Here is a 13188-nt window from a genome sequence, read left to right as displayed (position 1 = left end):
CTTTTTGAAAATATGGAGATTGATTGTGGACTACATATGGAGATCATCTCACATCACCAACCTATTCGAAAAGAGGAAAGTAAAAACTTAAATTTTCCATGAGCGACTCGATACTTGAAAAAGAAAAGAAAAGAAAGGCGGCTGAAGTCTTCCGTAGCGTCGGTACTAGTCACCTCGCTAGCCACAGGTTATGCCGGAGCATTTAAGGTCTAGGACTGCAGAACTGCCCGGTTCATCAAGTCTTGCTGCACTCGGAAACTCACCTTTGTCCATGATTAATTGACAGCGGGATTATGTCAGTGCGTCGCCATGAAGAATTTTCGACCAGGCTGAAATCATGCAGCTGATAATTTTGGGTCGCGGCCTGATCTACCATGTATGTGATTGTGATTGAATTGCATGCCGCGTCGGCTGATGTAAAAGCAATGACTGCGATGGTTAGACCTAGAGAGATCCTACTATGACTGATTGGTATTGGTGTAATAATAGTTGATTACTGAGCCATCTAGGGAATACATTTGTTGAGGCCTTGGGTAGATCAAACCGCGTCCGGATCGCACATGTATTTCTACCCAAGAGAAGTAAATATACGAAGCTGTAGGCTCCTGGCACAGGGACCGTCCAGGCAGAAATCAAAACATGAGGAGGATTTGATCAAGGTTCCCGCGGTATCCTCGGTGCGGGGTTAATGCATCTACATGTAAGGATCTTCATAACAGTAATCGGGCGATGTGGCTAAATTGAGGAGTTCACATCGAATCACTTGGCTTTCGCGATGAACCAGTTACTTCCGTAAAGCCCTATCTTATGATGACGGTATGGCATTTCAGTACTGTGAATTGATTGGTTATGCATACATACAAGGATAGCTAGTATTACCTATCTAGGAAGGCCTTGGGTTCATAGTTCTGTTTCAAAAACATTGTCCAGTGGCTGGCTCCCTGGGGTCTCAAGATTATGCTAGTATACTGGGATACCATGTAAATTCCAGAGTCAGTAAGGATACAGTGAGAGGACGATCAAATTTTGGGAAACACACCTCTCTCACTCATTAGGAAATAAACTTAGCAAGGCCATCCTTATCCAGGATCTGCCCCTCAACCAGCCTTCCCGTCTCCGATACATGACCGTTAACCCGCTCATAGCGAACCAGCGCCGGTATAGCAGTAACATTCCAGTTGACCCGATACTCGTTTTGAGGATGCCTCCACCTATCCCGTGGGCGCTGTTAGTTGGAGATCAAAGCTGAAAGATTTCACCTCGACCACTCATCGGAATCCATACACTTCTTTCTGCCCGACTTCCACAACGGCTAAGCTTGGTGCGCTGTCACTCTCAAATGCAGCGTTGATGAATGGAAGTGCAGCGCGCACGTCCGGGCACCATGGTAGTCCGGTCACTGGGTCTTTTGAAGATACAAAAGCGATGAACGTCTTTGCGCCGGTATCGTTGGGCAAGTTCAGCTGCGTCGCCGACGACGGCAGGGTATCTGTCTTGGTAATAGGCATCTTTCTTTTTTCTGGTGTTCTGGGTGCAAGTGCAGAACACAGGCGGGGGATGCGAAAGACGGGGGTAATGTGACGAAGAAAAAGAACGGGAAAAAGAATTATGCGCTATTGAAGAGCGCTGCTTTCTGTAGCAGATTCTTTTTTCAAGCCAGAGTAGACCACATGAAGCTTTTTGCGGGCTGCCCGGTGACTAATAATCGCTAACGTAATGCCGCGCAACAACCCTTCTCAATCGGCGACTCGGGGACAGTTTAGGGAGCAAAACAAAGGTCAACAGGGAATAAATGAATGAGACACCAAAATTGCATCAGGTTATCAGCTCGTGGCAAAAGCTGCTCCTATGAATGCTAGCTTCAAGCTTTTGCTCGCAAATAATACCCGAGAGCACATAGAAAAATAATAGAATAGAGCCGAATAAGATGATGTCTTCCATGATAGATTCAAATCTACCATTATATGATATCGAAAAGATGCTATCAAAGAAACCAACCTGCACTCAACGAAATCCCCAAAGGAGCCTGCTGTTCTCAAGTGAGCTTCATCTCCTGCGCTAGGTGTGAGAGTGCTTGACAACTGCGAAAGAATTAATATACTTATGTTTGAAATCTATGGGTATACTAGTAGAGTAAAGCCTTTGTCTCATTCGGGAAAATCCCTTTAAATGATCAAGAACCTCTAGAATGGAGCTGGTATGGATTGACAGTGTCTAAACCTATGCCCTTGGCTCGAGTAGACAACCGATGGTTTCCGGATGGTTTCCAGGTATGGAAATACTACAATATCAGCATCATGAACAAGATCTATCCGCCTCCGTAGAATTCCATTGATATTAACTCAAGACGAATGGACGGGAAGCTACACTTGAGAGCACCGCATACTGGTTTGATAAGTATATCGCCGATGCTGCTTCTCTTCTCGCCCTGGCATAGGAGTGAATCGCTTCCACGAACCGATGTATGGACCCTCGGGGAGTCAATGATCGAGAAGAATCTCTGCTTGCAGTGTCTTCCAAATGAGTCACCTCTGGCCTTCAGTCTAGAAAGCCTTGATTATCAATCACCATTTGATTTCTCCAACTTGAAGCGGTCAACCACGAGAACAACTAACCCCCAAGAAACTAGATCAATCCGATCCTCCCAAACGGCCCCATCAAGACCAACACGACGATCTCCCAAACACGACTTCAGACCAGCAAGGACTATTAGCCTCGAATGAGAAGCTAGAAGCCCAGTCAAACAAGAAAAGAGAAAGGGAAGAAGAAATCCCATCTCCACTGCGGCCGCCCCCCGCCCCAAAAGCAGAAGCCACGTCCCAAAACAAGACACCAGAGGCCCAGAGATCACCAAAACAACCCTCTCTTCCACAAACCAGAGCTCTCTCCGGCATCTCTCATGTGCCCAATGCACCTACTCTCCCAAGCCCATGACCCCCCCCCCCCTTCTCCGGGGATCAGGCAGGCACAGCAAAGCCAAAACCTCCATCAGGCCCCACTGACCCAAAAGTGAGGCTGTGGTCCATTCCTTCGGCTCACGCAGTACCTCCAAGGGCCCCCGCGAGCTCTCACGACGTTTCAGATCCGTTGGGCAACGATGCGGTACCCTGAGGACCTGGATGAAGCGAATCCCCTTGGTTTCTTGCGGTGTTCGGGCTTTCAAGTGGGCTCCTCCAAGCCGTGGGCGGGGCTCGTGGTGGAGGAGATGACGGATCTCCCGTCAAGCTACAGAGTTACAGCTACCAGCTCCAGTCCCTGGCACGGGACTCGGTCGTTCCTCGTTCGTTTCGATGTCTCCGGAGTGGGCGGAGTGGATTGTTGCGGATGCTGAGTGGGACCTGGCACTTGGGACCTGCCAGGCGGGTTCATTATTGGTACCTTTGGTACCTTTGGTTCCTTTTGTTTTCTGGGTTTTTTTAATTTCTTTTTTTTCCTTTTCGGATGTTTTCTTCTTTGGAGAGTCTGGCAAGTGAGTCATTCAAGAGAGTCCTCTTCAGGGGATATGCTATGCCCCGGAACTGTAGGCCATGCGATAATTTCCAGTGAGTGAGAAGATGGTGACGAAGACGGAAGCGGATATCTCGGCCAATCTATAGGATACGATAGCATTTTCGTAACTATAGTCTATAGTCCTATGGCCGCGACACCCTGCCTACGTGGGATATCCCGCGGTCATCACCCTTTTTTCCTGGGAGCCTTGATTCTCTCCGCGAGCATAAGCCCGAACACTGTAGGATTTCTCTACTTTGCGTTCGACGCAGAGTCTGATCTTCTGACAGCCGTTGTCTGCCTTGTTCGACTATCCAGTTCGTCTGGCGTGACTAAGCCCAGCCCGGTTCTACGATTGGCTCGTTGCGACGCCCTCACCGCCATCTGATCCGAGCTGGGCGCTTCGCACTGACGGGGTCGCAGACCCCGGCGGAGCCTATCACGACGGGAGACGGGCCTCTGGAAGCCCTGGTGCCTCGTTTCGGGCTATTCAGGGCGAACGGACTCTTGCAGGGGGGCAATAGGGGTGGGAAAAAAAATTGGGCGGTTACCTGAATAGGGAAGAGGGAGAAAAAAAAAGAAGGGAGGGAAGAAGGAGCAAGCGCCCTGGGATGTATTTTTGGCTGAGATGAGCCATGGTTCCCGGCGTGCGAAGAGACGTTGATCTTTTACTCCTTGGATTTAGATTTGTGTCACTGCACGAGGCACGGGCAACGGGGAGCATGGTGCGCTCGGGGGCCGGTGGATTCCCTTTCCGCCTCTGGTGTTGGGGCTTTGTTTTTTTTATAGATCGGGAATAAAGGTGGACTGGGAGGGGACGTGCAAAGGAAGCATACCGAACAGAGACGGGCCTCCTTGGGCTCCTGTTGATTCTTTTGGGATCTCCGGCAAAAAAAGCCTTTACGTTGATTTACTTTGCACGGAGATGATGTTACGCGATGTGGGAGATCCTCCGGTCCAGTCAATCCGCGGAAGAGAGACAAGAGCCGCTCTGCCTGGGTCAGCCATGCCAGATGAGGGAGGGTTCCTCGGACCTCCCCATCATGATGGCATCATCGGCCCATCTAGGTCGCGGGGAACAGGGCAGGAAAGGGCAAGCGATGCGACTGGGGGTCGTTTTTGACCCGATTGGCACCGGTGGTACACTTTGGCACTGGTTCCAGCGACAGAACAGGGGGGAGGGAAGGAAGGGAAGGGGGGAATGGCTCCGGGGCAATATGATGGGCTGAACGGGGAGGGGGGTCGAGCTGAAGGGCGTCATCCGGTGCGGACGAGTGATCAGGGCAGGTCGGATCAGTGTGCCATCTGCGCGCTGCTGGTTTGACGGTTCCCCAGAACCCAGAGGAGGGGAAATGGGAATCACCGGCGCCTGAGGATACATTGGAGGGGTCGTGAGGAGCCAGTCAGGACCCCGGAGGGGGGTTTTCTGGGCTGCAGCGAGGATGCGGAACCATGGGCGGCGGTGGATCATCCGCGGGCCGAGCCCGGTTCCAGAGCATGATGGAGCGTGGGATGTGATAAGAGGAACCGATGCGAAGAGAGCAGAGCGAGGAGAGAGCCGTTTGCGCTCGTAGGCATCTTCTGTCGACGGATGGGGGGATAGTCCCTGGACATTCTAGCATGCGATGAGCCGGCGAGGACGTTTGGCGAGCACAGACCGTGTCTCAGCGGGCCCGTCGAGAGGCTATCGTTTATCGATCCGGGGCGATCGATAAGGCGGCGGGCGGTTGATTTGGTCCTCTGTTCACCCTCCAGTCTCCATTCACCATTGCTCCGTGAGGTCTGGCGGTCCCGGGGTCGCTTGATTCCTGATGGTCGCAAGGGCCGTAAGGCAGAGTCCGCCTGTGAAGGGACCGTCTGCCGTTGGGCTCCAACGGGAATCCTCCCCGTGGGCATCGCCCAAACCGGGCGTTGGATAGTCTCGCGATAATCGAGGCGATCGCGATCGAAGAACCCCCAAAACTAGTTAGCATCAGGAAGTAGAAGGAATAGAATCCAAGCCCCCCGAGAACCACAACCAACTCCAGTGAGAAAAAAAAAAGACCAAAAAATAAGGAAAATCCAAGGAAAAAGCACCAAAAACATGCAGGTCTGCCCAAGATGGTATGAAGCAGCCAATGACCGAGCAGCTGGTCGGGGGCCGCAAAGTCCCGCGCAGACCGCCGGACGAGAAGCGGGTACGTCGATCGAGCAGGGCTCGTCCAAATGAGCCCGGACAGTACTAGACAGTACCAGCCAGTACTGGCCAGTACCGGCCGCTGCGGCGCTGGACGGGCTTGGTCCGCGCAAACAGTGCGCGACCCGGTATCCGCAGTTGGTCACATTGAGTACTCCGTGGTACTGGCGACGCATATCTCCTGATGGCTGACTGGGCCGTGAGGACTGGCCATCGGCAGTCGAAACTGATGCTCGGAAACAGGAGAGCGTCTCCCGGCCCCACCCTGCTGTGGACAGGGAGGGGCACGACTGGACAGAGACAGGGACGCCCTGGGAGGCACTGGGACTGGGAGCGACTGGAGCGACTGGAGACGAAACCCAGCATCGACGTTCGGCGCAGAAGGTGCGCGCGGTGCTGCCGTAGCCGCCAACCAGCCCGTCCGCTGAAATCGCCTTAATAGTCGTCGCTCTCCGCCTCGTGATATTCAATCTCATCTGCATCTCCTCCTCTCCCCAAGTTAAACCCTGCGCCTCTTACTTTTCTTCTTCGTCTTCTCCCTCCCCCTCCTCCCTTTCTCCTCTATTTGACATCTTGTAATATCGGTGTCCTTCTTCACATCCGCCTCCGCCCTCTTTGTTTTTCTCTTCCCTCTTCCCGTTTTGTCCTTCTCTTTCACCGTCCTCAAAATACCTCCATCAACACACACACCGCCTCTTCGCGATGGCACGATACGCCCAATATGATATCTACCAACAATCCTCATCTACACTTGACGTGAACCCGGCGGAGGAAGACGAGATGAGCGTGCTGGATGACAAGATTTTGGACTCAACCTCTCCGAGTCTCTCCGATCCTCGGCGCACTTCCTATGACTCTCAAGACGCCGCCTACTCACATCGCAACTCCGTCTGGTCCAACTACTCACACACCGGTTCCGACCAGTCGCGACCTTCTTCTCATCTGGGCCATGCCATTCTCGACGCCGCGGCCCCCCAGTTCATGTCCGTGGACGGGCCTCAGCCCTATCCCCAGACCACCGCGGCCACCGGCGCATCCTGGGCCTTGTCCCGAACAGCATCCGGCTCCTGCACGCCCACCGCTTACGACCAGTATCCGTCGGAAGTCGAGACCAGCGCAGCGGCCCCGTTCGCAGGCGGTGCGGTCGGCCCCGTGGGCTCCATTCCTATGGGGGCCGTCTCATATCGGGGTGGTGGGATGAACTTTGCCGCACCGCCGGGTGGGGTCGCCATGTCCCCGCAGTCCAGTCAGGGCTGGATGCCCGCCCCCATGGATCTTGCCGATGCCGCAGCACAAGCCAAAACCGCCTATCGCAACGGGTCACCCTTAACGTTGCGTCGCGATGGAATTCGCAAGAAGAATGCCCGGTTTGAGATTCCCGCCGAGCGCACTTTGAGTAATATCGACCACCTGATTAGTCAGTCCTCCAACGATGAGGAAATCAAGGAGCTCAAACAACAAAAACGACTGCTGCGAAATCGGCAGGCAGCGTAAGTCATCCGACCTTTTCATCCCGAGAACCCTTTTTTTGCCGTTCATATTTTGTCTTGATCATCTCCGGATGTGTTCGTACAGGGTGTATCGACTCATCTCCTGATTTTGGTTCTTGCTAACTGGTTCGGCTATCTCTCTAGACTGGACTCCCGTCAGCGGAAAAAACTCCATACGGAGAAACTGGAAGAGGAGAAAAAGCATTTTACTCACGTCATCGGGCAACTGGAAGAGGAGAAAAAGCATTTTACTCACGTCATCGGGCAACTTGAAGAGATGGTCGCCAGTCTGCAGAAAGAGAAGAACGAGTGGATCGCCCAGCAGCAGCAGATCACCCAGTACCTCGAGGGCATGCATCTGGAGAAAGACGAGATGATCCGCATGCATACGCTGGAGACTGCGGAACTGCGCAAGAAGAACAACATTCTGCTGGAGACGGTCGAGAAGCTCGAGCGGGGCATTAAGCCGACGATGGCGGACAACCAAGCCAGCGAGTTCCCCGGCTTTGACAATATGGGAATGAACACTCACCCGTGGGACGAGTTCGGCATGGCGAACGACATGCCTATGCACGATTCGGTATCGGGCACTCATGCCGCTGTCGTCCACTCTCAGTCACAAGCTCCGATGACTCAAGTCGCCGAACGTGCCCCCGAGAAATCCATCCAGGCCACCTCCGACAGCCCCTTCAGCTGGAACACGTTCTATATGTGTCTACTCTTCGGCGCCTTCATCGCTTCCAACAGCAACGCCATTCCGGGTCGTTCCTTACCCCAGCTCTCCGAGGAGTACCGCGCCGAGTCTGCCAACGTGCTTAAAGCCGTCCTGGCCTCGTCTCCGCCCGATTTGGCACACTCCGCCAACACTGTCGCCGGCGCCTCTGGCCTCGCTGGCCTCGACATGGGAGCCCGGCTCGGCTCGGTCCCGGCGCCACCCCGGCCCTCGACTCTGGATGAGCTGCATGACACGCTCGTCATGCCGACCGAAGACCAGGAGCGCGCGCAAATGTTTTCCCTTAATGCTGAGCAGTACAATTCTCTGACTACATTCGAAGACGATAGCGCCGCCTTCAAACCCCAGCAGCCATCGAATCTGCAGCAGGCCCTAGCCGCGATGCGCAGCACCGCCCACCATCGTCTGCACCAGGCCACTGGCTCCGATGTCTACTCCCGCTCCTTGATGTGGGAGCGTGTGCCGGAAAAGGTCATTCGTGACTTCCGCCGCATGGTGCAAGAATACGGCGCCCACCCGGTGAAGGAGGAGATAGGTGCGTTTGCTGTTGCATGAGTTTAAGACGATGCAGGTCTAATAGGTGTTGAACATGCCTTGACCTTTTCCCTTTCTCTCTCTTTCTCCACTCAGTTGAGAGGGCCTGTATCCCATTTATGGCCACCTTAATGTTTCCTTTGTTACACTTTTCCTTTGTATCCTTCTTTGCCTTCATGTTTTTTTGTTTATTTACGACCAACGCCATTCCCCTTACCTCCCGAGATGATTTTCGGGAGGGAACCATGGCCATGTTTGTTTTATCTGTGTGAGCGATTTTTGTCTTAGTTCCATCAGCGTGTCATTTTTTGGGAAATGTGTTGTCATTTAGCGTGTGAGAGGAGCGGACCAGTTCCTGACTTTTATGATTTGATTCTTGTTGATACAGCTTTGGGTGGCATATGATGGGAAATTTGGGAATGGGGGGAGGTCCTTCTGGGATATGAGTATATGAGCATGAACTTGACCATGATGATGATATTATGTGCCAGTGATGTATACAGGTTCGACGGACTTGTTTTTCTTTCTGGGATGATGCGAAAGGCCTGGTTTTGATTTTATGTCTGGATGGATTCACTGGCTTACGGGTTATGACATGCACTTACGAGATTATGAAGATTCAATTCTTGTGTTCATTTTGGGGCTTTGTACTTGTGCATTTCGTTTTTGGTTCTCCATTTTTTGGTTTCTGCATTTTCCTCTCTTTTTTTACCTTTTGGCTTCAGTGCCTTCGGGGCTTGGCTTGAGCTCGGCTGACTGGGTGGAGTGGATATCTTGTGGATGGCGAAGGACGCCGGGGTGGATATGTGATTTGATTTGGGGAGGACTTTTCTTTTTCTCATTGCCTTTCTTTTACCGTGCAAATCCTTTCCGTCATCTTGAATCTGAGGCCCGGTTCGCCTCCTCATTTCGTGGTTGGCGTGAACTTGGCTCCCAAGGTGGGATCTTGATGAGCTTGGCCTTTGTTTCTTGAATGTGCTCCCCCTTCTTCGTTTTTTATGATTGTTTTCTTCGTTTTGCGCAGCGTATCTAAACTTCTCCCTGATTGCGGAAATTGGCGGCGACGCCCCGGACAAATATGATGATATTACGAACGACTCTCTTCTAAAAGCCCGTTCGGCGCGATGTCCTGGAGTATCAGTTCGATTCCAACGACCTGAGCTGCATCTTCTCGTTCCTGCTGCCGTGCTGCTAACTATATTCGTGGGCAATTCTGGCTCCTCTTTCTCTTTTTGCTCCCGTTTCACCCTCTCGTTCCACCCGGGCACGAGATCTTTCTCTTTCTTTTTCCTTGTCGACGAATACGGCCGGCTTCGACTGCTCGCGTTACGTTTACCTCGTACGTCATTGGACTAGTCGGCTATCGCGGTTTGCACCATCTCGGCCATTTGCCTAGCATGGTGTTAGACTGAAGGTTAGCGGTTGTCGCTGGCGTGCAGGGTGGATTGATCAAGGTGGGTAGCTCCGAATGGAGTGATTGATAGTCCCAGCAACGGGCTCTCTCCGACAGGATCCATTTCGTATTCCGATGCAACGGTAGATGCAGTCTGGATCTTGACCGAGGCCACTGGTCTAGTTTCCACTACATTTGCCTGGACCTTCTCAGTGATTGTTCTTGAGGCCCATACCTATACCTCGTCACTCTCCTTGACCTACTTCAGCCAGGGAAGCATGTCTATCGTGCTTCGCCATTATTCTTTTTTTTTTGGCGTCCACGGTTCAATATTCACCAAGTTCCTCGCTGTGCGGCTTCTGTTCATTGCATGGGGCCTTTCCAATCAACGAAAATTCGCCGTGGCAGCGCCATCTCCACGTGTAATCTTAGCCGAAGGACCTTGGGGGTAAGTCACCTTGAAAGCGCCCAATCACCCACCCCATTGCTTGGCCCACTGGGCAAGCCTCTGCGCGAAAGCTTGAAACTCGGGGCCACGTCCTGGTCAGGGCACCAGGACTTGGCAGTTGACGTCCTTCAGTTCCTGGGTTGGCCGTCCCAGGATCGCTTTGATGCCGGGCTCGTCTGGTACCTGCGGGCCGCGGGGAGTGACGAACGCAACATCGGCACAGCTTCGAAAGGGAAAAAGCCAACGGCAGTGCAGGAATCAAAGGATTGAATTGTTCAGTTGGTGAATAATCACAGTCCTAGCTCCAATAATATGACCAGCAGTCATGATCCAATGCGACCGAACCATCTGATCGTTGGGGGGCCAAAACGTGTAGCCAAGGGTTTTCCAACCTCCCAAGGTCCTCATTGCGACGGAGACTCCGAATACGTCTAGAATTTTCCGGTTTATAAAATGAGCCCGCTGATCCCATCATCTAGACGTCGTGCATCATCTATCTCTTTTTTTTCTCCGCTATCCGGCGTTGTCTTCTCTTGTCGCCAGTTCGGCTTAGGATATACTTCCTCCGAGGGACATCCGACTTAGGGCTCAGGGCCAGGCTTTGCCTCTTATCTCCTCCCCTCAACTCAACCAACAACCACCCAGCCCACCCTTCCATCATGGCATTCGACCCTCATAATGTCGATCTCGACACCGTCGACGCAACCGAAGTCGTCTGCTACCTCAACTCCGAAGGCAACGAATATGATGGCCGCCTAGGAGCCCGTATCTCGGCCATCTTCGTCATCCTCATCATCTCCAGCGCAGCGACATTCTTCCCCGTCGTTGCGAAGCGCGCGCCCCGCCTCCGCGTTCCGCTATACGTCTATCTCTTCGCCAAGTACTTCGGTGCCGGCGTCATCATCGCCACCGCCTTCATCCACCTGCTCGACCCAGCCTACGATGAGATCGGCCCGGCCTCTTGTGTCGGCATGACAGGCCACTGGGCCGATTACTCCTGGTGCCCCGCCATCGTACTCACCTCTCTGATGCTAATCTTCCTGATGGACTTCGGCGCTGAGCGCTACGTCGAGAAGAAATACGGCCTCTGCCGTGACGACCCAGAGCCCCTCATGGCCTCCGGCGTCGAACCCGCTCAGCTCGGCCTCACCCGCTCGCACTCCGTCTCACAAGCCTCCAAGCCCGCAAAGGAGGACAAAGTCGCGCGCGAGGTCGAAGCCCAGTCCCTCGAAGAAGGCGACATCGAGCGCTCCTTCCGCCAACAGATCGCCGCCTTCCTGATCCTCGAGTTCGGAGTCATCTTCCACAGTGTCATCATCGGGCTGAACCTCGGCGTGACAGGCGATGAGTTTGCCACGTTGTACCCCGTGCTCGTGTTCCACCAGTCATTCGAGGGGCTGGGTATCGGCGCGCGCATGAGCGCCATCCCCTTCCGCAAGGGCAGCTGGCTGCCATGGCTACTGTGCGCGGCATACGGGCTGACAACGCCGATCTCCATCGCGATTGGCCTGGGCGTGCGTACGACATACAACCCAGGCTCTTTCACAGCCAACGTCGTCTCCGGTGTGCTGGACGCCATCTCAGCCGGCATCTTGATCTATACAGGGCTTGTGGAACTGCTAGCGCGCGACTTCTTGTTCGATCCGCACCGGACGCAGGACGATCGGCGCCTGGCGTTTATGTTGGTGTCGCTGCTTCTTGGCGCTGGCATAATGGCGCTGCTGGGCAAGTGGGCATGAGCGATGAAGGTGGTGTCCGTTACTCTTCCCCTCTCGCCCTGTCTATCTTGCTTTTCTCGATGGAGCGGGGGAGGGACTATAGTGACGTGAAAAAAAAAGGAGAGTGTGGTGAGAGGAGAGGCTGTGTGTGGCGAGTTTGTTGATTATGTCGCTGTCATGTCTGTCTTTTGTTTGATCATGCTATGATACCTGATACCTGTGATACCTTGTTGCATTGGGATATAGATTTTGGGGCAATTTGTTTCTCTTATTTCTTGTTACTCTTTTTTTGGGACGCTTATGATTCCTGATAATGGTGGCGTTTCTGGGCTCGATGCATTATTCGATGTCCAAAAAGCCTGACACCTCGCGAATCCTTGGTTGGACATAGTAACTTTTATTTTGATTTAATCTTTCACATAACTCTTGAATAATTCTATTGGTCTATTTCTATGTCTATTCGGGACTCTTTTAAAGAGCCAGTAACTTTAGTACCATCGTAAACTCATGGGCACCTTAATATGCAGGATGGATATCTATATATGCCGATTGAAGAGAAGCATTTCTTACTTTAGCTCTACTGGTCGCAGTAATATAACCAACTAGATCTACTTCCTTCTATCATTCTTGCTAGCAACGTGCGAAAGTTTTTATAGGCTTACAAATGCTATATATTATCAAAGAAACTTGCGACTCAACTTGCAGCAATGAGAATGCTTGATCTGATGATGTCTAGTTGTGTGGAGTATCTGGCAGGGAGTGTTGAATATCTCCTGCCTCGCTGACTAGCGTGTTACGGTGCTGTATTCCGAGTATGCCCGTGATACGATACAAATTAGCAAGGAGTCAAGCGTTCATGTATGATGGCGGGACGCACAGAGGAATATGGGGGTCTTCGCGGTATTCCATGGCTTCTCTTTCTTGACAGACATCAATGTGCGGTGCCCTAGCTTATTAGCATTAAAATCAAGCAGGCGTCATTGAAGAATGGCTCGAATATTTGTTTGAATGAGTCGACAGCATACAGGAACCAAGGTCACGGGGCGTTTTCTACCTCAGGCTATACATTAAACCATTACGTCCGACCAAAAACAGCTAGGATAAGGAAATAAATTTAGGGAAGGACATAAATGGGTTTTAAGCCTTCTACGACCTATTTTCCCATACTCGCCTCTTCCGGGTTTGAGGCTTTTGGCAACGTAATGCG

At 52.5% G+C, this 13188-nt stretch overlaps 4 protein-coding genes across 4 annotated transcripts; 3 read left to right on the top strand and 1 right to left on the bottom strand.

Annotated features, from left to right (window-relative positions):
• Positions 1-1051: 1051 nt before the first annotated feature.
• N7462_000652 (uncharacterized protein) lies at positions 1052-1508 on the bottom strand (the record flags this gene model as incomplete). The annotated part of the gene is made up of 2 exons (XM_057072378.1): positions 1052-1211; positions 1285-1508. 2 exons carry the CDS (start codon positions 1506-1508, stop codon positions 1052-1054), a joined length of 384 nt encoding a protein of 127 aa, XP_056938908.1.
• A 4098-nt stretch (positions 1509-5606) lies between these two features.
• Positions 5607-6093, top strand: N7462_000651 (uncharacterized protein; the record flags this gene model as incomplete). Its single annotated transcript, XM_057072377.1, has 3 exons — positions 5607-5666; positions 5729-5826; positions 5970-6093. 3 exons carry the CDS (start codon positions 5607-5609, stop codon positions 6091-6093), a joined length of 282 nt encoding a protein of 93 aa, XP_056938907.1.
• A 274-nt stretch (positions 6094-6367) lies between these two features.
• On the top strand, positions 6368-8443 carry N7462_000650 (putative bZIP transcription factor; the record flags this gene model as incomplete). The annotated part of the gene is made up of 2 exons (XM_057072376.1): positions 6368-7155; positions 7300-8443. The coding sequence occupies 2 exons, from the start codon at positions 6368-6370 to the stop codon at positions 8441-8443; spliced, it is 1932 nt and encodes a 643-aa protein (XP_056938906.1).
• A 2479-nt stretch (positions 8444-10922) lies between these two features.
• Positions 10923-12002, top strand: N7462_000649 (uncharacterized protein; the record flags this gene model as incomplete). The annotated part of the gene is made up of 1 exon (XM_057072375.1): positions 10923-12002. One exon carries the CDS (start codon positions 10923-10925, stop codon positions 12000-12002), a length of 1080 nt encoding a protein of 359 aa, XP_056938905.1.
• Between the last annotated feature and the right edge of the window lie 1186 nt (positions 12003-13188).

This window comes from Penicillium macrosclerotiorum (assembly GCF_028827735.1).
Source record: "Penicillium macrosclerotiorum strain IBT 26536 chromosome Unknown utg000001l_segment0_segment0, whole genome shotgun sequence".
Classification (NCBI taxonomy): Eukaryota; Fungi; Ascomycota; class Eurotiomycetes; order Eurotiales; family Aspergillaceae; genus Penicillium; species Penicillium macrosclerotiorum.
This window is presented reverse-complemented; position numbering and strand designations above follow the sequence as displayed.